General features: G+C 31.7%; 1 protein-coding gene across 1 annotated transcript in view; it reads right to left on the bottom strand.

The window, feature by feature from the left end:
* ATRNL1 (attractin like 1) overlaps window positions 1–26597 on the bottom strand; it is a 762129-nt gene that overhangs the window by 479053 nt on the left and 256479 nt on the right. The window contains exon 21 of the mRNA XM_072740185.1: window positions 26276–26328. Coding sequence (XP_072596286.1) covers window positions 26276–26328 — 53 coding nt within the window. The remainder of the gene's footprint in view (window positions 1–26275; window positions 26329–26597) is intronic.

Here is a 26597-nt window from a genome sequence, read left to right as displayed (position 1 = left end):
CAGAAGAAACAAGCACAAAACTCTCAAAACAGATAAGTCTTAACTATGATTCTTGTAAAAAAAAAAAAAAAAGAAAAGAAAAGAAAAAAAAGGTATGGCAAGATATAGGCCACAGGTGATAGTGGCAAGGCTACTAAGAGTGGAGGTTACAAGAAGAGGTCAGACACTTGGAACGTACTGGTAGGTACAACATACAGATTAGCTCAATAACTGCATGTACCATTTGAAAGAAAAGTAGAGCTTTTTTTGATCCCAGACTACACAAAATGTCAGCATTAACAAAGATGAGTTAGAAGACTAGGTTTTATTCTGGAGGAGCCAGAGGAAACATTAGGAGCCTAGTTTTTGGAGATATGAAGGTTGAGTCCCTTATTGAATTTCCAAGTGATATGTTGAATCGAGTTTAGGAGCTTGTTTGGTAAGTAACAATTTGCAAGTTATCGACATTTTAGGTGAAATTTGAAACCCTGAAGCCAAGAAATTACCAGTTATAAATAGAGCAGAGGTGCAGGGGATAAGCCCTGAGGCATACCAATGTAAATAATCAGATCCTCAGGAGACGGAGATAGCAACCTGTGAGACAGGAATAAAACCAGAATTTAGTGTCAGAGGAGTCAAGTAAATATGTTGTTTAACAAAGAGGAGTAACCACCCTGGTCAGTTTCAGCTGGCAGGGGTTTAGACGTAGTTGGCAATATTGAGGAAAGGTAGTATTCATATTCATATGAATATTCAAAGTGAGGGTAAAAATAAGACTGAGGAAAGGTAAGCACTTCAAAACTAGCTTCAAGAATTTGCATAATTCTATTTACTTTTTTCTAGCTTGAAACTAAGTACTAAAAAGTCAGGAGTAGACAGCTCTGGGAGGTCAGGACTAGTAACAAGGGACACCTGTACAGCTCTGAGCAGAGGCTGGAGCCTGCAAACATTCTTTTGCCTTTATGCACTCTAGGCCTGTGTCACAATCATACTCCATCACACTCTTGACCAGGCATTCAACTTTGATTTTATTATTCTCTCTTATTTATTAGAGTTGGAAGTACAAGACTAGCACAACGTATATTATATATGCTATGATCAGTCCTAATGTCACTTGGGCTAAAAAAATAAGTCCGAATCCTGAAACAAAATTCGTAGGACTATTATTCAATTCAAGTGAGTGATAAGAGTACCTGTCGGTGAATGTTAATTACTATAAGCTGAAGAAAGTTTATACTTTTAACAAAATGTTTTCTTTTCAAGCTTAGAATCAAAATTCCCCAGAAGCCAGCTGTGTGATTTTCCACTTAACCAAGAGATAGGGACGCCTGGGTGACTCAGTGGTTGAGCATCTGCCCCTAGCTCAGGGCATAATCCACAGTCTCAGGATTGAGTCCCACATCAGTCTCCCTGACTGGGGCCTGCTTCTCTCTCTGCCTACATCTCTGCCTTTCTTTCTCTGTGTCTTTCATAAATAAATAAATAAAATCTTAAAAAAATAAAATAATAAATAAAAAAATAAAATAAAATATAAAATAAAATAAACCAGGAGATAATCAATTTCTCCTCACACCAGTTTTAAACATCATGTTGGTGTATTTTTAGGGGGATTGCAAATGAATAATTACCTGGCACTTAAAATATGTATCTCAAAGCTGAAATTTACTCTGAACTTCTTAGCCAAATAGAGTACAGCACATAAAATATTAAAATTTAAAGAATATAAGTAACAGTGAAAGGGAATAGAAGGGAAGGGAGAAGGAATGGGTAGGAAATATCAGAAAGGGAGACAGAACATAAAGACTCCTAACTCTGGGAAATGAACTAGGGGTGGTGGAAGGGGAGGAGGGCGGGAGGTGGGGGTGAACGGGTGACTGGCACTGAGGGGGGCACTTGACAGGATGAGCACTGGGTGTTACTCTGTATGTTGGCAAATTGAACACCAATAAAAAATAAATTTATTATTTAAAAAAATAAAAATAAATAAAAAATAAAATAAATAAAATAAAATAAAATTTAAAGTATGTATCTTTATGAAAATGTACATACTTTGAAAATAACTTTTTGTACTGCTTTAATGAACTACTTTATTATGCTATAGAAAGTCCTGTTTGACTACAATCAACTCAATTTATTGTGTTATTCATAATTAAGGAATAATGACAAAGTAGCAGGAGGAGTGTGATCAAGAGAGGTGAAAGAATTACTTTTATTTTTAATTCCAGTATAGTTAACATGCAGTGTTAAATTAGTAAATTAGTTTCAGATGTACAATAGAGTAATTCAACAGTTCTATACATTACTCAATGCTCACCAAGCTAAGTGTATTCTTAATCCCTTACACTTATTTCACCCCTCCCACCCCTCAATCCACCTCCCCACTGGTAACTATCAGTTTGTTTGCTCTGTATACTTGAGTCTATTCTTTTGTTTGTCTCCTTTTTCTGGTTTGTCTCTTTTTATTTTTCCTTTCTTCATTTAAATCTTCACTCAAATCTCAAGTATGAGTGGAATCAAATGGTATTTGTCTTTCTCTGGCTGACTTATTTTGCTTAGCATTATACTCTCTAGATCCATCCATGTTGCTGCAAATGACAAGATTTCATTCCTTTCTATCATTGAGTAATATGCCATTGTATATATATGTCACTTCTTCTTTATCCATTCATCTATCAATGGACACTTGGGCTGCCTCCATATTTTGGCTATTATAAATAATGCTACAATAAACAGGGATGCATATATTTTTTCAAATTAGTGTTTTCATATTCTCTTGGTAAATACCCAGAAGTGGGATTACTGGATCACACGGTATTTTGGTTTTTAAATTTTTGAGGTTCTTCCATACTGTTTTCCACAATGGCTGCACCAGTTTGCGTTCAAATCAACAATGCACAAGGGCTTCTTTTTATCCACATTCTCATCAACACTTGTTGTTTCTCGTGTTGTAGATTTTAGCCACTGTGACAGGTGTGAGGTGATATCTCATTGTGGTTTTGATTTGCATTTCCCTGATGATCAGTGATGCTGAGAATCTTTTTATGTGTCTATGGTCATCTGTATGTCTTCCTTGTAGAAATGTCTATTCATGTCTTCTGCCCATGTTTTAATTGGATTATTTGTTTTTTAGTGTTGAGCTGTATAAATTCTTTTCATATTTTCATTTCATATTTTCATAAGTTCTTTTCATATTCATTGAGTTGTATAAGTTCTTTTCATATTCATGATACAAACCCTTTATCAGATATCTTTTCCCATTCATTAGGCTGTCTTTTAAAGAGAACTACTTATTAAATTGGGAGAAGTAGCATGTTTTCATACTGACTGGCATAAATACAAATTTAGTAAAAAGGGAAAAACTGATAAGACAGGAGAGAGAGAAATTAGATATACTAAGATAACGTCCTTGGGTAGATAAAAGGCAACAAGCTGAATGGTCCAGTGGTGCATTCCCTAGATTTGTGAGGTTTTAGTTTGTTTTTGCTTCTTGTATATCCCCATCTCAGTGCTAGAGCAGCTACAATTTAGAATCAACAAGTTCATACCAGAGACTATACAGTAGAGCCCTGTAAACCATGTTCATCCTGCACCAAAGGGAGCAGAGCTGAAGCCTGTACTGCTACAGGAAATACAGGAAAATGTTGAGTTTTACTAAAACTCAGTAACATACACAACTTTCAAATGATATTATATATACTGCAAAAAGATATACATACATGGAAGTACATGTACTACACTTTTCAGGGTATTTTAAATTTTCATAATATAGAAATTATAAACTGTATACTGCATGTTTATACTAACAGGCTAGAAACAATTATTTGAAAACTTTGTCAACAGAAAAATACCAAAGGGATATCTGTCACAATTTGAAGAAACCATAAACACTATGTAAATCAATACTCTGATTTCACAGACTTAGCCCTGAAGTTTGGAAAAACTATAAGTGATACAGCCAACTCTTAAATATTTTGGCTAACCCCTAAGATCAGAATCATGACAGGGATGTCCACTCTCACCACTGTTATTCAACATAGTACTAGAAGAAAGAGAAATTAAGGAGTCAATCCCATTTACAATTGCACCCAAAAGCATAAGATACCAAGGAATAAACCTAACCAAAGAGGTAAAGGATCTATACACTAAAAACTACAGAACACTTCTGAAAAAAATTGAGGAAAACAGAAAGGGATGGAAAAATAATCCATGCTCATGGATTGGAAATACAAATCAAAACCACAATGAGATACCACCTCACACCAGTGAGAATGGTGAAAATTAACAAGACAGGAAGCAACAAATGTTGGAGAGGATGTGGAGAAAGGGGAACCCTCTTGCACTGTTGGTGGGAATGTGAACTGGTACAGCCACTCTGGAAAACTGTGTGGAAGTTCCTCAAAGACTTAAAAATAAAGTTACCCTGTGACCCAGCAATTGCACTACTGGGGATTTACCCCAAAGATACAGATGCAGTGAAAAGTCGAGACACCTGCACCCCAATGTTTATAGCAGCAATGTCCACAATAGCCAAACTGTGGAAGGAGCCTTGGTGTCCATCGAAAGATGAATGGATAAAGAAGATACATATATATATATATATATATGTATATACACACACACACAATGGAATATTACTCAGCCATTAGAAATGACAAATACCCACCATTTGCTTCAACATGGATGGAACTGGAGGGTATTATGCTGAGTGAAGTAAGTCAATCGGAGAAGGACAACCATTATATGGTTTCACTCATACAAGGAGTATAAAAAATAGTGAAGGAGATTATAGGGGAAAGAAGGGAAAATGTGTGGGAAAAATTAGAGGTGACAAAACATGAGAGACTCCTAACTATGGAAAATGAACAAGGAGTAGGGGAAGGGGAATTAGGCAAGGGGATAGGGTGACTGGCTGACGGCCACTGGGGGGGAACTTGATGGGATGAGCACTGGGTGTTATACTAGATGTTGGCAAATCAAACTTCAATAAAAAATAAATAAATAAATAGTTTAAGGGCAAAAAAAATATTTTGGCTAACCATCAGCAATCTTTGATAATTCTAGGAAAATCAGAAGTTCACAATTAATGTCCCAATTGTATCTAAAAATGAAGTCTACAAATATGGGTACAACAGATGTAAGAAACAGCCACTCTTCTTTACAGCACTTTCACTATTTGTATGAACTTCACAGACCTTAAGTTGAATATGAAGCTGTTCATAATTCTGGCTGCGAATTCTAATTGTATAGATTTTTAAAAGGCGAAAACAAAGAGAAAAAAAATTGACATCTACTATTTTGTTAAGTTAGACTTTCATAGTGAGAAAAATATCTATTTGTGAACATAGAGTACATGTAATATTATATGTAGAAGTACATATAATAATTTAACATGAGTAAATGGTCTAGTCATTTAAAATATCTGTTTGATATGTATCAAAGAAAAAAGGAAAATCTAAAAAACTCCACAAAGTTAAAGATGAAAGATGAGATAATAACACTGAAGACTACATTAAAAAGGAGCTAAATAAATTGAAACTGTAAAAAAAAAAAAAACAGAAATAAGAAAGTAATAAAATAATGATAAAATTAAACATAAAAAGAGAATCAGAAATAAAATAATTAAAACAACATAAGACTAATGAGTGCTATGTAGGTCCAATCTAAAAAAGCCTCCCAGAATAGAGAAAAAAATAGAATAGAGACAAAAATCACTCAAGAGGAGTAACAGGCATAGAAATTTTCAATATATGCATGCTAATGTTATTAAAGCAGACATCACAACAAATCAAAAAAAGTACATATTATATATACATATTATATACACTTATGTTAAATATATGATAGAAAAGATGTACTGAAGACTCAAACCTAAATATTGATATACCTTATATAAAAGATAAAAAATAATCCACCATTATTCATAGTAGCCCAAAAGTAAAAACAATCCAAATGTCTATCAGTTGGTGAATGGTAAAAAAAAAAAAAAAAATTAAAAAGGCAGTATGTACACATAATGGAATATTATTTCAGATTAACCTGAATGAAGTACTGATACTTGATATAACATGAATGAGTCTTGAAACATAATAAATAAAAGAAGTCCGTCACAAAAGACCACATATTCCACAATACCATTTATATATATGTCAGAGTAGACAAATCCATAGAGACAGAATGAGAATTGTTAGGGTTTGGGGGAAGGAAGAATGAGGAGTGACTGCTCATATGTATTAGGTTTCTCTTAAGAGTGCTGAAAATGTTCTAAAATTAGATTATGGTGATGGTCACACAATTTTCTAAATATACTAAGAGATACTAAATTGTACTTTAAGAAGAGTGAGATTTGGAGTATATGAATTATATCTCAATAAAGCTGTTATTGAAGAAAATATTACTGACATCTAAGCACATCCCTGTATACAGGCATGTGCAAAAAAGCACACACATTCACACAGACAAATGAGTTATTTACAAAGGAGGATGAGGCACGATGACAAGTGTTCTTAAGTAACAATATATGTGAAAAGACAAGAAACTAGAGCAATATTTATGGAAAATGTATTTTCAGCAATGCTGTCTACACAGAAAAACAACACAGTGATAAATTTCAGGTAAGCAAATGTCCTAAAAGGACATGATCTATATAACTCTCCTGAAAAAAAAAAATTCATCACATTCTACAACTAAGAGACAAATACAAATGAGGAAAGAGCACTATAAAAAAGTCTGGTAGTGAATATATGACAGATTCCAAGTTAGAATAAAAGAAGAAAACAAAGTTATCTTTTTATGTATAAAATCAGATTGTTTACTAAGAAATATAAAACAACTAAAATAATAAACAAGTTTAGTATGTAGCCAGATATAAAAATATAAATACTGGGGTGCCTGGCTGGCTCAGTCCATGGCATATGAAACTCTTGAGCTCAGGGTTGTGAGTTCAAGTCCCACGTTAGGTGTAGAAATTACTTAAAAATAAAATCTTAAAAAAAATATATATATATATATAGGCACCTAAATAGGCACCCAAGTCTTATTTTGGGGTTATTTTACGACACTGGTGATTATGCTTATCTCTACTCCCCCCCAAAAAAACCCACAATGCATTAATAACAACTATACAGTTAGCCCTAATAACCTGAGATCTCCAGACTCTTTTAAATACATACTTCCTGCTATAATAATGCTGTCATAGGAGTATGGAGTGTTTGGAGTCCAGTAAGCTTTTTTAAAAATTGAACACAAAATATTAATGCATAGCTAAAGTATATGTAGAAATTGAAGTTAAGAATCATGTCAAGAGGGATAATAACAAAAAGACAATGAGGCAGGTGAAAAAGTAGTAAGTAGATAAAATATTAAATGGAGTACACAGGATTTCCATGAAAGGTAGAAACAAGGAAGGTGAAATATTGCTTCAGAGATGAAATTTTTTGAAGTTATAGAAAAGCAATTATTTGTCAATGTCAAAGGGACCAAGGCAGATGCTATTCCATCTAGATTCTGAAGTATCAACATCAGACAAGAAAAAACAGTTAACTCTTCCCTTAGGGAACAAATAGGTTTCAGAATACAGTGAGTTTTAGTTACAAGACAGTGGAATTCCATAATACTCTCTAGAATATTATACTAAGCTAAATAAGTCAGTCACTGAAAGATAAATACCATATGATTTCACTCATATGTGGAATTTAAGAAACAAAACAAATAACCAAAGGGGGAAAAAGAGAGAGAGGCAAACCAAGAAACAGACTCTTAACTCTAGAGAACAGATAGTTACCAGAAGGAAGGTGGGCAGGGGAATGGGTGAAACAGGGGATGGGGATTAAGGAGTGCAGTTGTTGGGATGAGCACCAGGTGTAGTATGGAAGTACTGTACATGTGAAATTAATATTACACTGTGTTAATTAACTGGAATTTAAATAAATGCACTTTAAAAAAAGATACTAGAGTTCCGAAAGAAGAAGAAAGGGGGCATGGGAGAAGGTGGAAGAGGAGGAGGAGGAGGAGGAAGATACTTGATTTAATTTCAAAAATAATTTTTCAAAAAGGAAAGAAAGAACAACACCCTGAACCAAATAAGCATACTTAGCTCCTCCTATTTATTGGTTTCTAAATACCATTATCCAATTACAAGAAATCATGACTTCCTGGAACATGGTTGATTCCAAGGCAAAGGCAGGAAAAGTATAAAAAATGAGTCTGAATTATCTTGTAGGACAAGAAAATAAGAAAATACTCAGAAAATTATGGAGTCATGCCAAAAGGAAGTAGGAGCCAATCGGAGGGTGTTCCTAATAGCCAAATCTAGAGCAGTTTCAGTTATTAAATAATGATAGTAATTTATTTAAGCCATAAATACATATCCACGAGGCAAATATGATATAAACAAATAACTGAATAAACAAATAAACAAGGGAAAAGGAAAGTTTGTTCTTGTAGTTAATAGATGCAGAAGAAATAATAAAATAGAAAAATCACATTTGGCAAGTACATATAACTCTTTCAGGTAAAGAATTATCAATGTATGTTAAAAATAGTGGATGATAGTAAGATAATAAACAGGATATTTACATAATATCAAAGAATTTCTTCATAAAGTACTCAGTAGATACAAAAAGGAGCAGTAAGTTTAGAGTGAACAAAGTGGCACACACCACAGAGTAACAGCTGATCAAAAATAATAGCATCAATGATGGAAAAAATTGGTATCATATACTTCCAGATAGGATATACTGAAAAGACATCACTTCTGTGCTATCCTTACTAAAAATACACAACCTGAATTTAACAATTAAAAAAAATCAGACAAATCAAAAATGAGAGATATATTATAAATGTCTATCCAACACTTTCCAAGGTCAGGGTCATAAAGAAATATTTGTAAATATATGTAAGTCAGTAATTATTTCATATTGAAAATTTTTAAAGAATTTTTTTTAAAAAGCTGTATATATGTCCTCAGGTTTCATCCATGACACATAATACAGGATTTCCAAGGAACATTTAAGTGATTTTTACATCTTGGCTATTTTGAATATTGCTGCAATGAACATTAGAATGCTATTACATCTTTGAGATCCTGTTTTTAATTCTTTTGGGTAAATACTCAGAGGTAAAACTGCTGGACTTACGTGAAATAAACCAGTTACAGAAGGATAAAAACTCCATGTTTCTCCTTGTGTACCTTACACAAGTGAAATTTATAAATCAGAGAGTAGCATGGTGGTTGCCAGGCAGGGAGTTTAAAATAAAGTGAAAATAAAATAAAGTGCTGCCTTTAAAATAGTGAAATTTATAAATCAGAGAGTAGCATGGTGGTTGCCAGGCAGGGAGTAAGGCAGCAGAGAATGACCAACTAAGAGACATAAAGTGCCAATTATGCAAGATAAATAAGTTCTAGAGATTTGTGCTACAGCATTGTCTCCCTATAATTATCAGTACTGTGCTGTACACTTAAAATATTTTTAAACAGATTTCATATTAAAAATAAAGTGAGATAAATTTTAATTTATTTTAAAGTGACAATACAAAAAATTAATTATCTTAAAACTATAATATACTGACAGTTATAAGAGAACAAAATAATGGCATACATAAAGATATTAAGGATAAATTAAAGAATAAATATTAATAATTAATAAATAATTTTGAGGACTATTTCCTTTGTGATGTGATGTTTGGAGAACATCACTTACTGCTGCTATAACAAATGACCACAAACTCAGTGGCTTAAAACAATATGAATTTATTCTCACAGATCTGGAAGTATGAAGTCCAAATGAACTTTACAAAGTAAAGGGAGCAAAAGTAAAAGGAAAGTTCTAGGTGTGGTTATTTCTGGGGGCACTCAAAGAGAATTCATTCCTTTCCCTTTTCCAGCTTCTAAATATTGCTCATTGCTTGCTTCATGGCCCCATCCTCTTTCTGACCTCTTGTTTCCATGATCACATCTTCCACTGTTGTAATCAAATCTTCCTTGGCCCCCTTTCATAAGAACACTTGGGATTACACTGATCTCTAAGGACAATCTCCCCATTTCAAAATTGTCAATTTAATCATATCTGCAAATTCCATTTTACCATTTAAGGTAATATATTCACAAATTTTAGGGATTAGGATGTGTACATCTTTGGGGGAAAGAGGGCATTATTCAGCCTACCATAGTGTCAGTTCATAAAATAAATGACTGGGAAAATATCTAATAAGATTTTAGCAACAGTTTTCTCTAGGTAGAAGAATTATCAGCAATTTTAATTTTTTTGTCTATCTCTCTTCTAGAATGAACATGCATTACTTCCAGAATTGGGCCAAAAAAGATTTTTAAAAGGGGTGCACAGAGGACTATTGATCCTTGACCTTTAACACGTTTTTTCTCCAAATGATTTACACTATGCATTAAGTAATTAAATTTAGATTGTTATATACTTGTCCAAAAAAATGGCATATCTCATTTCTAACTGACTTACTTCTTAGGTATAGGGCAAAAAAATCACATAAAATAATCAGTCTCTCTTGTTAGTCTTCTATGACTAGAGTAAACCAAGGGGTGAGTTCCAACATGCAGCAGTAGATTTTTCTAGGTAGTTCAGTCAATACTGCACCAGCAATCATGGAACAACAACAACAACAACAACAACAACAACAAAAAAGGCTACTCTTCACTACAAAGAATTAGTAACAGGTTGTATATAAAATTAAGTTCATGAGTAAAACAGCATCATAAAAAGGAGGTTATGCAAATAAAATATCAAGATAAAAGACTCTAACATGTACAAAATATTTAAAGAGGTCAGATACTATGCCAAAGTAATGATTAATTGAAAATGATGACTAAAAGTTTAAATGCTACAGCAAAAGATCTTTTGAAACAGAACTTAAACCATAAAGAAAAAAAAAGTTATGTGAGGTGATGAAAAGCAAATGATTATTTGATGTAGTCTTTCAACAAAAGCTACGTAAAATTATGTATTTTCTAAGTAAATAATAACCAATGTTAAAAAACATCAGAGTATTTGTTGGAAATATCTACATATCTGAGATCTGAGATTGCATGTTTGCAAGAAGGCAAACATCAGGATCATATGAAATTGATCTTGATTTGCATATAATGTACAAATGATACTGTTCATATAAATTTCAGCTCATTTGGGAGCCAGAATAATAGTTATATAGATTTTGAATTGTTTCAGAAATTTTTAATTTGAATATTTTGAGAAAGGAACTGAGGCTTTACAATTTGCTTTTTCACCATTCATATTGTATTTCACTTTTGAGCATTGTCCACAGTATTTAAGGAGATCTCAACTGTAATTTCCCATTCACCGACTGGGATGGGTTATATTATGCAGGTTAACTAACCTCAGTAAGATTTGATGCCACAATCAGGATAAAACTGCCTATCCCATAGGATTACTATGTGGGTTAAACATAATTGTGCCAGTGTGTATTTGGCTTGGAGAAGACTGTCATAAAATAAAGGTATTCAATAAATGTTATTTCACTTTCCTTTTTTACTATATTGGTTCTGAATGAATTCTAAAAAATTTCAAAAGTCAGATTCCCATACGTGTATTTATATATAATTACATATCTTTTCAGAAATATGAGTTCATGATCATATACATTTGGTTCTATGTGGTTTCACTATAATCATCTTTGCCACAAGTATATTTATTGCATAAGTAATTGGCCAAAAGGCAATTTTGCAATAATAAATAAAAAGAAAAACTGGTGGCAGTTTGGTTTGACAGATTTTTTGGTTCCATCACCTGTTTGGTCTCATTTCTCCATTGATGCAGTGCTCCTATTCTTAGACTAAATAAATCTTAGCCCTCACAACGGTCCATACGGTGGTACATGGTTCTGAACCTGCTTTTCCTGCAGAACTTTAGAAAGTTTATTAGTGGACACTTGACAACAAGGCAAGAACAAAGAACAGTGTAGGATGTTTTCACAACGCAATACAAGCTCAGTGATCAATATGCATACTAGTATTTGAAAACTGATATCCGTCTTAATGAAGGAAAAAATTTTCGCCAAAAAAAAAGTGATGCCAAAATGTGAAAACAAATCAACAAGCAAAAAAAAAACCGTATAATAGTATGAATAAAAGACTTTGAAAACAAGTGCTTAGATACCACCAGCAAAATAAAATCAGTTATTTGTGCAGTATTGCCAACACACAATTTAAATGTATTCAAATATTTTTTATTTCACAATAAAGAGTTTTTTATTTTGTTAATTATTTTCATATTTCATTATGTCCTTTTTAATAAGTGTCCCTTTTATTTTTTCTGATTTTATCTTTCATGACAAAATTGACTTACAGCCAATGTGGTTATGTGGCGAAAATGCCTGCAGCAAAGCTGTTTAGCAAGAAAATACCAGACACATGTATTTAGTCATCTTGAGGGATCAGAAAAGGATGCACCTAGACTTTGATAAAAATATCAAGGATCTAAATGTATTTTAAACAATAGCATTTGTATAAATACATGTTTGCCAACTGAGACTTGGTTTAGTAAATGAGAGAATTTGTGTGAACATAAGTTCAAATACATTCACAGCTCTGAAGTTTCATATTTTACTCATAGCTCCAGAAATATGCCTCAGAAAATGATCATTTTTTAAATGCTTTTTTCATGCTCTTTGCCCTTACCAAGCTGTCTGACACACTGAAAGCAGATGGATTATTTTAAAACTAAAATTTAACATTTTAGTCTCCTCTTAACACCCTTGAATGGCTCCCATTTTTCTCACAATATAGGCCCAAATCCTCTCATTCTATAAAGCAGTGCATGTTTTGGATTCTGCAAATCTTATGTACCTTATCTCTTTGCCTCTCTTCATCTGATTCTATGTGTTTATTACATGCTATGTTTCTCCCAATCACAGACAAACTTTGTGCATGCCGCCTCACCATTCTCACATCCACACCACTCCACTATTAAGTCATCTGCACATCAAAGCACCATCATTCTCTTGCCTGACCCATTCCTGCTCCCTGTCCCAGAAATTAAATCAGGTTTTCTTATAATATATTCCTAAGGCCTCTATAGTTCTCATTCTGAGTTGTTATGGCAATTATATATCTAGGTAATTATATAACAGGTATAATACCTATTTTCCCTACTAGTTAATAAGGATCAATGGAGCAGAACCCATTTTGTTCACTATAATATCCCCAGAGTCCAACAAAGTAGTTAGTCAATACATACATGTTCAATGAATAAATAACAGTGAGTCAATTCCAATAACTGACATTCTCTCCAAACTCTAACAGTGTAACTCTTCAGTAAGTAAATTAAGGAGAAAAAATGTCACTCTTGTGAGTATTAAATGAAATAATTCATATTAAATTGTTTTCTACATAATAAATATTCAATATATACTAGTTTTTCTTTGCTTGCTGAACAGTACTATCCATGCTTACAATTATTAATTAAGAATTTCTATTGAGCTTGGAACATGTAGAATAATTCCAAAGTTAAAATTTGAAAGTTGAACATATGCTAGATATAATTTCAGAGAAAACACAGAAATTTTTATTATTCACACTCTGAAAATGACTGATTCCGTGGCCTAGGATATATACATAAACTCATTGTTCTTACTTTTTTCATCAATGAATAAAAAAAGATTGATGATGATTACTTGTGTCTATACATCACTGATTCTAATTGAGGGGTCTTCATATAATGTGCCCTGGCTTCTTCAGAAGCCACCTTACTTTACTTAATAGTATCTTCAAGTAGCTAAACTATGTCATTACTCTGCAATAATATATGAGAATCTACATGAGATTTTACTTGAAACAAATGTTCTATAGACTAAGTGAAAAAAAATCTTGAGATTCATTTTCACATAAATGAATGACTAATACCTAAAGTTGTTCAATCATGAACTCTACTACTTAATGAAATAAATTTAAAATAAATATAGGGCAGCCTATAGGGAAAGGGAGGGGAAAAATAAAACAAGACAAAATCAGAAAGGGAGACAAATGATAAGAGACTGTTAGTTATAGGAAACAAACTTAGTGTTGCTGGAGGAAAGGGGGGTGGAGGGATGTGAACAACTTTTTTTTCTCACTGATATCTGACTCATTATTTAGTATCATTTATTAAATAAAACAGTTTTTGTCCAATCTGGAAAACAACCACCTGACTTTAAAATAATGTTAATACTAGTTAACATAGTTAACACATAGTTAACATAACTGGGTGATGGACATTAAGGATGGTACGTGATGTAATGAGAACTGGGTATTATATAAGAATGACGAGGGCAGCCCAGGAGGCTCAACAGTTTAATGCCACCTTCAGGCCAGGGCCTGATCCTGGAGACCTGGGATCAAGTCTCACGTCAAGCTCCCTGCATGGAGCCTGCTTCTCCCTCTGCCTGTCTCGCTCTCTCTCTCTCTGTCTCTCGTGAATAAATAAATAAAATCTTAAAGAAAAAATGACGAATCACTAACATCTATCTCTGAAAGCAATAATGCATATGTTAATTAATTGAATTCAAATTTTTAAAAAAATTTTAAGTGTATTACTTAAAAGAAATTTTAAGGTAATTTATTCTAATGTATATACTTCAAAAGACAGGACCAAATAAAATTCTAATTGCAATTCCATAAAACATATATCAATTTGGGTTAAGTATGGTATTTTCATATGAAGACTTCTTATTTAAGAAAATGGTTTGAATTTTTAAATATTTAGACCTTTTTATTTCCTTCAAAATGATGTTTCTATTTAATTCATATAAAAACACTTGGGATAAATATATTACTAATTTTTGTTGCTATAATTTTATTACTCATAGTCAAGAGTATGGGCTATAGACTTAGGATGCTGGATTGAAACTGGATTCGCCATTTCATAGTCATGTGATTTAACAAAAATTAATTAAGCTCTCTCTGCCTCTGTTCCCTCAAACAAAAAATGTTCATAATTGGTGTATACTTCTCATTTGATGATTAAATAAGCTAATAAGTATTAAAAGCTTAGACTAGCCTGGCACAGTAAATGCTCAATAAATGTTAACTAGTATTAACATTAAAGTCAGGTGGTTGTTTCCCAGATTGGACAAAAACTGTTTTATTTATTAATAAATGATACTAAATAATGAGTCAGATATCCCAGTGAGAAAAAAAGTTGTTCACATTGAGAATATTATATATGTTGTAAACTTTTATGTAAAATAATTCTCAAGACATGATTTATTTAGAAAGGCATGCAATGCCTTCATTTGCCCATTCAGCATCTTTATACACATTAGGAACTATTAACCCTTGCTCAAGACAGATACAACCCCTCACAAGTTCTGTGGCTTAGTAAGAAATGTAAGTACAGGATATCAGTGCCCGTTCTCTCCTGCAAGAAAGCACCTCTGCAGAGGACACAGACTGTACACCACTGGGAAGCCCTGGCAGGAGGTTTTCAGACATTTTTATTTCTCCCTTAAACTTTATTTATTTTGCAGTGAGTCTGTATTATTTATATAACCAGAATAATTAACACTTTCATTATAAAATATTTTGCCAAAGAAAACTTTCATCCCTCTTCCAATAGCAATTTTTTATCAGCTATTTTTAACTTTTTCATAATTATGTTATATAGTCTTTCATTTTAAAATATGCCAAAATGTTATATAATTCAGAAATAAATATCTAAAAATACTGGTATATAAGCTTAGGGAAAATTAATAAAAGTATTGATGAATCAAAGAATAAAGTTTAATGCTAACCATGTGGTTAAATTATGTTTTTCTGATAATCCTGAATCTATCACATCTTTAAACTGTGAAACAGAAGAATTTAGATTCTCTGTGTTCATCAGGGTCACTTCACACTTCCAGATGGACCAGCCAGATTCTGTTCAAATACCTATTTGTGCTCAATAGTTAAAATCATAGAAAACACAAATAAAACACAGTATATTTAGCTTAAAATGGGAAAATTCTTTTATTCCTATTTTAGAACAAAACAGAATAATTACACTAAGTGTAAAGTTAATTTAAGTTTCAACTTCTTTCATTGTTTTGTATGACATAGTATTTTAAGTAAATAGAGACTGATGTTCATATCTATAATAACATTAGAAATATTATCTCATATACAAAAAATTCAAATCCTTAAATAATATGCTCATAAATAATTTTTTAGTCCAAAACATAAACATTAATAAACATTAAATATATCAATAATAACTAAAGAGCTTACAGTGGGATGAATGGATATTTTTTTTTACCAATATAAACTAATGTAGGATGTGATAAGTGGCAGAAGTGAACACTGAATATAAAAGTAATAATTAAATTCCTTACTTTTAAAAGACAGTGTACTATTATCATCACAAAATTGTATCCTGAACTCTAACAATAGAATAAATTCAAAATAAAACAGTAATTTTTAAAAATAAAAAGTAAAATAATCAAAATATGTTAGATTACTTGGAAATATACTAAAATATCAATAACTAGAAGTTTGGACATTACACATCCTTAAAGAATTAATGTAATAATAGCATAAAGTAGGTAATTGTAGACAGTGACTTTCTGTATTCTGAAACATATCATCTATATAACATTTTCATAGTCCAGTCTTTCATTTTGTTTATGATTTTATTATAATTGTATATTATTTTGTTGTATAATATACAATTTATTATAATTGTATATTATTTTGTTTATGATTTTATATAATTGTATATTGTATTTTATTATTATTGTAATTAAAATGAAAGCATTTATTTATTTATTTATTTGTTTGTTTATTTTAATTTATTTATTCATGAGAGACACACACACAGAGAGAGAGAGAGAGAGAGAGAGAGAGGCAGAGACACAGGCAGAGGGAGAAGCAAGCTCCATACAGGGAGCCCAATGTAGGACTGGATTCTGGGACTCAGGATCACGCCCTGAGCCAAAGGCAGACAGACGCTCAACCGCTGAGCCACCCAGGTGTACCAAAATGAAAGCATTTAAAAAGAAAAAAGAAACTACACTACTGTAACTACAATTTTCATATTTGCCAAGATAAATTGAGTAATTCAATGTTACAAGGACCAATCAAATTAGATATCATTGCTAGGAACTTCCTTTTTTGTTCCATTAAGGAATGATCATTTCTATTACTTCAGTTTTGGGTTTTAAACTGAACTTTAAAAAACTACTAAGCCTGTCTATAGGATACAACTGCTGGTATGTTACTTTCAATTAAGTTAACACCACATTCCATTCAATTGCTTTAAGCTACAGTGTGGGCCTGCATTTTAAATTTCACTCAAATCTTTAAAATCAGAATAGTTTTCATTAACACTATTACAAGAATTACTGACCTTTTCTTTTTTAAAACACCGTTTCTTTCAAATGTTATTAAGTTTTGAAGGTCTCATAACAAATGACAAGGCTGCCATCTAGTGCTTTATGATTACTCCTTTAACATTTTTAAGAGAGTAAGAATCCTATATAATCTAGAGATGAGCTATCCAATATGGTAGCCACTATTCATATGTGGCTATTGAGTAACTGAAATGTGACTGATTTGAATTGAGATTGCTATAAGGATAGAATACAAATTGTATTTCAGACTTGGTTTGAAAAAAAATTTAGAAAAGGTATCTCATTGATGATTTTTACACTGTTACATGTTAAATTGACATTTCAGATATGCTGATTAAAATAAAAGACTATTAAAATTAAGTTTACCCGTTTCCTTTAACTTTTTTAATATAGCTAGTAGAAAATTTAAAATTGTATATGTGATTCAGATTATATTTATATTGGACAGCACAGATCTTAGAAGGAAAATTATCTTAGTTTTAAACGTATAAGATTTATATATATATATATATTTTAAATGGAATATAACTCATATATGTTCATAATTTTAAGTAGTTACTACTTTGGGACATGATAAAAGCTAAAGATTAAAAAAAATCAAAAAAGAATTTCTAATTTTAAAAAATCATTCAAAAATAAATAAATAAATAAATAAATAAAAAATAAAAAAATAAAAAATCATTCAAAAATATGCCCCTCCTCCAAAATCCAGAATGTTTGAAAGAAGAAAAACAAAATTAATGTGGGAAAGTTAGAAAATAAAGATAATTTAAGTGATATAAAAAAAACAATTTGGACATCAGTAAGATTAATAATTGCAAATGGCTTTAAACATAAAAAATATGTATGAATCCATAAGTTTATGATAAACAGAAAATTTTAAGATAAAAAGCTTCTGTACAGCAAAAGAAACAGTCAACAAAACTAAAAGACAACCTACGGAATGGGAGAAGATATTTACAAATGACATATCAGATAAAGGGCTAGTATCCAAGATCTATAAAGAACTTATTAAACTCTACAGCAAAGAAACAAACAATCCAATCATGAAATGGGCAAAAGACATAAACAGAAATTTCACCAAAGAAGACATACACATGGCCCACAAGCACATGAGAAAATGCTCCACATCACTGGGCATCAGAGAAATACAAATCAAAACCACAATGAGATGCCACCTCACACCAGTGAGAATGGGGAAAATTAACAAGACAGGAAACAACAAATGTTGGAGAGGACGTGGAGAGAGGGGAACCCTCTTGCACTGTTGGTGGGAATGGGAACTGGTACAGCCACTTTGGAAAACTGGGTGGAGGTTCCTCAAAGAGTTAATAATAGAGCTACCCTACGACCCAGTAATTGTACTGCTGGGGATATACCCCAAAGATACAGATGCAGTGAAACGCCGGGACACCTGCATCCCAATGTTTCTAGCAGCAATGTCCACAATAGCCAACCTGTGGAAGGAGCCTCGGTGTCCATCAAATGATGAATGGATAAAGATGTGGTCTATATATGCAATGGAATATTGCTCAGCCATTAGAAATGACAAATACCCACCATTTACTCCGACGTGGATAGAACTGAAGGATATTATGCTGAGTAAAGTAAGTCAATTGGAGAAGTACAAACATTATATGGTCTCATTCATTTGAGGAATATAAAAAATAGTGAAAGGTAATAAAGGGGAAAGGAGAAATAATGAGTGGGAAAAATCAGAAAGGGAGACAGAACATGAGAGACTCATAACTCTGGGAAATGAACAAAGGGTGATGGAAGGGAGGTGGGCGGGGGGTTGAGGTGACGGGCACTGAGGGGCATACTTGATGGGATGAGCACTGGGTGTTACTCTATATGTTAGCAAATTGAACACCAATAAAACATAAATTTAAAAAAAGGAATATTACTCAGCCATTAGAAACAACAAATACCCACCATTTGCTTCGACGTGGATAGAACTGAAGGATATTATGCTGAATGAAGTAAGTCAACTGGAGAAGTACAAACATTATATGGTCTCAGTCATTTGAGGAATATAAAAAATAGTGAAAGGGAATAAAGGGGAAAGGAGAGAAAATGAGTGGGAAATATCAGTAAGGGTGACAGAACATGAGAGACTCCTAACTCTAGGAAATGAACAAGGGGTAGTGGAAGGGAGGTGGGCGGGGGGTTGGGGTGACTGGGTGATGGGCATTGAGGGGTGTACTTGATGGGATGTACATATATAGCATAACACCCATATCGCTCTGGGTGTTATGCTATATATTGGCAAATCTACCTTCAATAAAAAATATTGAAAAAATAAAATTTTTCATGCTTGAGAAATATAGAGCAAATAATTCTCTACTTTGAAAACTGGTAAATATAAATAACTAATATCACATTTATCATGCCTCTCCTATATGAACTGTAGCAATGAGTAAACAAATATCTGATGAGATGAAATATGTTTTTTACAGAAGTTTTCTAATCAAGAAATAAAGAACGAACTGAAATATCACAGTTCTACAACTTCCAATCAATTACATTGAGCATCAATGTCTGCTAAAAACTAGGTGGAAAATAATGTTAACAAGAAACAATGACAATTAAAAAGTATATAAGAGAAGGATATTACTAAAGACAAATCCTAAAACTCATGAACTAGAAAACTAATTTGATGTAAAGAATGAATAAACCCAAAGGCCATATAATATAGCAAAGAGAGAGAGAACTACCAATAAAAGGCATAAGACCGGGATCCCTGGGTGGCGCAGCAGTTTAGCACCTGCCTTTGGCCCAGGGCGCGATCCTGGAGACCCGGGATCGAGTCCCACGTCGGGCTCCCAGTGCATGGAGCCTGCTTCTCCCTCTGCCTGTGTGTCTGCCTCTCTCTCTCTCTCTCTCTCTCTCTCTCTCTGTGACTATCATAAATAAATAAAAATTTTTAAAAAAGGCACAAGACCCCAAAATTTTATTTGAATTTCACTAATCTTTGAAGTTCACTTAATATTTTTAACTATTTCTATTTAAAAGAGGTCTTCAATCTTCTAAAATTAAGTTTTAAAAGATATCACTATAGTTACCCAGTATGAAAAGAAAAAAGAAAAACTGAAACATTAGTCAAAGGTTGATTCATTAGAAAAAAAAGTAAAAGTATAGTTTATATTCAATCAAACTGAAAATACTCCTAAATAGAATATAAACAAGCAATATTTAGCAGTATCCCAAATAATAATGTGCCATGCCCAGGTTTAGTTTACCCCAGAATTAAAAGATATTTATCGTTAGAAAACCTATTAATACAACCTCACACTGACTGAGGTAAAGCAAAGTCATTCATGATGAAATTTTATACTAATGTAGATAATAATTTTTTAACTTGATAAAGGAAATATTCCATAAGTTTCAGCAAACTCTCTACTTAATTGTGGTTACCTACCACCATAACTTTGACTTAGTACTTAGAGAAACCAACCATCCCAGGAAGTGGTTAAAAACATTGGAAAGATGTAAATATTGTTACTCCAGCATTCTTTTTGCTTATATTTTGATGGTAAATGTTTCCCCATCCCTTCACATTCAATCTTAATGAGTTTTTAGATCTGAAGTAAGTCTCTTATAGGCAACATATAGATAGAGGTGGCTTTTTTATCCATTTAGTCATCCTATGTCTTGACTGGAGCATTTAGTCCGTTTCCATTTAAAGTAATTATTGATAGACGTACACTTATTGCTGATTTGTGATTTGCTGTACAGTTGTTTTGTGATAGTCTTCTTTAGTGCTATGCTTGGATTCCTTTATCTATATTTTCTTGTATCTATTATAGGTTTCTGATTTGTGATTATCATTAAGTTCATATATAACATCTTATGCATATAGTAGTCACTTATTATTAAATTGATGGTCACTTAACTTTGAACCCATTCTAAAAATATTACATTTCTACTCTCCTCCCTGTGTTTTATGTACACAGCATCATACTTAACATTTTTTTATTTTATGAATTCCTTTAACAATTTTTGTAAACATAATTGATTTTTCAGCTTCTGTGCTTTAACATCCATACTGGTATTAGAAATGATCTACCTACTGCTTTTATTATATGTTTGTATTTATCTGTGAAATTTTTTCTTTCATAATTTTCTTACTCCAAATTATGACCTTTTCCTTACACTCAAAGAATTTCCTTTAATGTTTCTTGTAAGGCTAGTTTACTGGTGATGAACTCCTTTAGCTTTTCTGTGAGAAATTCTTTTTTTAGTTTCTTGTTTTTGTTTTTTGTTTGGGCAACTCTTTGCCTCTCCTATTCTGACTGATAGCCTAGATAAATAGAGTATTCTTAGTTGCAGCTTTTTTTCCTTTACACATTGAGAATATATCACACCTCTCTCTTTTGGCCTGTAAGGTTCCTGCTAAAAAAAACAGCTGATGGCCTTATGGGTTTTCCCCTATGTGGCTGTTTTTCCCTGCTGCTTTTAAATCTTTTTGTCATTTTACTTATTATGTATCTTACTGTGGACCTCCTTGGGTTAATATTGGGGGAGTAACAACACATAAATTGAACAAAATAGACTTTAAAACAAAGACTGTAATGAGACAAAAAGGGACACTACATAATCATAGAGAGAACAATCCAAAAAGAGTATGTACCAATTGTAAATATCTATGCACTCAACATGGGAGGACTTATAATATAAACTATTAAAAGATATAAAGGAAAAAATTAACAGTAATATAATAATAGTAAAGGACTTTTTTTTTTTTCTCAGGCATCACATTTTAATGGTTGGATGACAGCAGACTCTGCTAAATGACTGCATTTTATAACCACAGTCTAATAAGGAAATTCATCTTGAAGGATTGCCCAAATTCCTACACGGTTTTCCTCGAAGTGATAAAGCAATAGTAGAGATAATGGCACATTTTATATACAGGAGCTTATTGCGGTATACCTGACTTATTATGGGAAGCTAATAATATAATAATAATATAATAGTAATATAATATAATAATAGTAATATAATAATAGTAAAGGACTGTTACATCTCACTTATATCAGTGGACAGATCATCCAGACAGAAAATCAGTAAGAAAATGATGGCTTTGAATGATTCATTACACTAGGTCAACATAACGGATATATTCAGAACATTCCATCCCAGATGAATATGCATTCTTTTCAATTGTACATGGAATATTCTCCAGAATAGATCATGTTAGATCACAAAAAAGTCTTAATAAATTCAAAAAGATTAAAAGCATGTCATTCATCTTTCCAAACACAAGAGTATGATACTAGAAATTAATCACAAGAAAAAAATCTATAAGAACAGAAATACTTGGAGGCCAAATAACATGCTACTAAATAATGATTGGATCAACCAAGAAAACAAAGAGGAAATCAAAAATAGATGGAGACAAAAGAAAATGAAAATACAATGGTTCAAAACCTTGGAATGTAGCAAAAGCTGTTCTAAGAGGGAAGTTTATAGCAATACAAGCCTGCCTCAGGCAACAAACAAAAAAATCTCAAACAACCTAGCCTTATAATAAAAGAGTTAGAAAGAATAAAGCTAAAGCCACTAGAAGGAAGGAAATAAAAATAAAATAAAGAGCAGAAATAAATAAAATAAAGACTAAAAGAACAATAAACAAAAATCAATGAAATCAGGAGGGAGCTGGTTCTTTGAAAAGATAAGGAAAATTGATTTACCAAGACTTATCAAGAAAAAAAGAGAGGGCTCATAAATAAAATAAGAAATCACAGAGGAGAAATACCAATCAATACCACAGAAATACAAAAGTTTATAAGAGAATATTATACCAACAAATTGGATAAACAAGAAGAAATAAATTCCTAGATATATATGAGCTTCCAAAACTGAATAAGGAGGGAATAGTAAATTTGAGCAGAGTGATCAACAGCAGAAAGACTGGTAATCAAAAAACAGTAATCAAAAAACCTCCAACAAAAAAACTGGATAGAAGGGAATAAATCTATTTTTATTTGTATGTAATATAATTACTTGTATTTAATCATCAAACATATCTGTGAACAATTCGAATAACAGTTCATTAAGGTTTATGAATATCTAATTAATGTACTAAAATAAATAATTTTTACATATCAAATATAAGTAGAAAATATCATTTTAAAAGATGCCATTTAAATAGCAACAAAAGAATTAGGAAAATTAGGATTTTATGTATCTAACAAAACATGTTCAGGACATGGGCACATGAAATTGAGCTCAACATTATCAGTCATACAAGAAATACAAATTAAAACCACAACACAATTACATATTCTAAAATGGCTAAAATCAAAAATAGAGATAATATTAAATGTTGATAAGAATGTGGAATTACTAAAGCATCTATAAATTTCTAGTAGGAATGTAAAATGATACAGCCATGTTGTAAAATCATTTGGCAGTTACTAAAAAGTTAAACATAAGTTTATCATTTGACCCAACAATTCTACTTCTAAAAATCTGTTCAAGGAAAATGAAATTATATATCTATACAAAGACCATATGAATTTTCATATCAGCATTTTCCATAATAGCCAAAGGCTAGAAATAATCCCCATGCTCATCTAGGATGAATAACAACAAAAAAAGGAATATATCCACATGTTGTAGCATTAATTGCTTTTAAAAACTGAAATTGCTATATTAACAAAGTAAAATAGAAACACCTTGTGATCATTTCAATTGATGCAGAAAAATTATTTGACATAAACACCCATTCCTAACAATAATCCTCAGCAAGTAGGACTATAAGAGAATTTCTTCAACCTGATAAAGGCATCTAGGAAAAACCTACATCACACTTAATAGCTAAAGACCAAATGTTTTCCTTCTAAAATCAACAACACTGGAAAATTTCCATACTCATTACATCTTTTCACATGGTACCAGAAGTAGTAGCCAATGCAATAAAACAAGAAAAAGAAATAAAAGGGACCCAGGAAAGAAAGAAATCAAATTCCATTAATAACAAAACACGTAACTGTCTGAATAAAAAATGTAATGGAATCTAGGGGAAAAAAGGTATGACAACTAATGAGTAGGTTTAACAAAGTTTATGGGGGATCAACATAAAAATCAATTGAAGTTGTACTAACCAGACACAATTGAAAATTAAATATTAAAAATACTACTTACAACAGCATCAAAAATATAAAACATGTAAAGATAAATCTGACAAAAACTGGGAAAGACCTTCACAGTGAAAAATACCAAATATTACTAAAAATAAATTTTAAAGTAATTAAATTTTAAAAAGAGAAAGATGTTCATGGGTTAGAAGACTGGTTAAAATATCAATTCCCCCCATATTGTTCTATAAATTAAACAGTATCTCAATCCAAATTCTAGCATGTGTTTTGGAAAAAACTGACACACAGTTTCTAAAATTTATATGTAAACACAAAAGAAATGGAACTCAAAGACAAAACAAGTTTGATAAAGAAGAAATGAAGTTGGAAAATAAATGATATGATTTCAAGACCTATTAAACTACAGTAGTTATAATGGTGCTATTTTGGCATAAAAGTAGGCAAATTAATTAATAGAACACAATAGAAATTCCAGAAATAGCCTTTAAATTCTTTTTTTTAAGATTTATTTTATTTATTTATTTGAGAGACAGAGCAGGAGTGAGCACAAGTGTGGGACAGGAGGGAGGGAGAGGGACATGCAGACTCCAGGCTGAGCATGGAGCCTGAAATGGAGCTCACTCCCATGACCATGAGATTATGACCTGAGTCTAAACCAAGAGTCAAGAACTTAACTGAGTGAGCCACCCAGGTGCCCCAACCTTTACAGTCTTATAATCATATATTGGCAACTGATTTTCAACAAAGATACGAAAGCAATTCATTGGTTAAAAGAAAGTCTTTAAACAAACTGTGCTAAAACATTTGGCCATCCATATGAAGAAAAAAAATTGATCCATTTCTTGAAATATATATAAATATTAACTCAAAGGGGACTGAATTCATAAATAGAAAACATAAAAATATACAACTTCTGGAAGAAAATGGGAAAATTTTGTGATTTTAGGTTAGGCTAAGATTTCTCAAAAGAACAAATTGATAAATTGAACTTCATCTTAATTAAAAACTCTTCCTCAAAAAGAAAAAAATACTCCAAATAGAGTGAAAACACAAGCCATAAACTAAAAAAAAAATTTTTGCAAAAATTTTGCAAAAACATTTGTATCTGGAATACATAAAGTGCTCTGAAAACTCAATAATGAAAGGAATAATAAGTGGACAACATATTTAAACATACTTCATCAAATAAAAATATATATATAACAAATAATCACTTGAACAAATATTTATCATTATTAGAGATATGTAAATAAAATTAGAATTAGATACCATTACACACCTATTAGAACAGCAAAAATTAAAGAGACTAACCATATGAATCATTAAGAGATGTGAAAAACTGAAACTCATACAGACCTAGTGGGAATGTAAAAAGGTATAACCATTTGAAAACTTGTTTCTTAAACAGTTAAACATACATCTACAATGTGATCACTTCCCAGTGAAAGTATCTTTCAGTAAAAAAATGAACACAGCTTTTTAATGATGACCAAAATTGCCTCCTGTAAAAATCTATCACAAAATTCTATTTATTCAAAATTTAATCAAAATGAAAAGATTACATTAAATCAAGCTGAAGTTACTAAAGTCCTATATTTGTTTTCATGTTAAGAATAAGATCTATTGCTATGTCACTCTTTAAGAGTAGAAAAAAATGCACCAAGTATAATTAAGAAAATACAGCAAAAAGACTGCCTTTCTTAGCAACATATATAGAGTTGTGTTGTAGATATTGTAACATATTAATGACATCAACATGCAAGATGAATTTTATTATCTGCAAAATCACCCAAAACTAAAAATACACACTAATTATTTAAAATGAAAAAAGTAAAAATACTTACAATAACATGTTCCTCTAAGTGGATTACCAACATAGCGATTTTCAGAATCGCATCTGTGGAAATAAAAAATTCATTTACTACTGAACAACAAAATTCAAAACCTCCATATTTTTCTTCAAGCAAAAGAGTAATTAAACTCTACATTAAAACATTTTAAAACCTATACCATTAATCAAAGTTTTAAAAACAAATCTTCAAAATAATTAATGTAGAAGGCCAATATTTGGGCATGAATAGAGAAAAGAAACAGTAAAGACAAATAACCACAAACACAAAATGATAAAAGGGAATGTCAGAAAGCAGATGGGATAAGACTAGGAAT

Source organism: Vulpes vulpes, chromosome 15 (genome assembly GCF_048418805.1).
Source record: "Vulpes vulpes isolate BD-2025 chromosome 15, VulVul3, whole genome shotgun sequence".
NCBI lineage: Eukaryota > Metazoa > Chordata > Mammalia > Carnivora > Canidae > Vulpes > Vulpes vulpes.
Note: the sequence above shows the minus strand (reverse complement) of the source record. Positions and strands in the feature narration are given on the sequence as shown.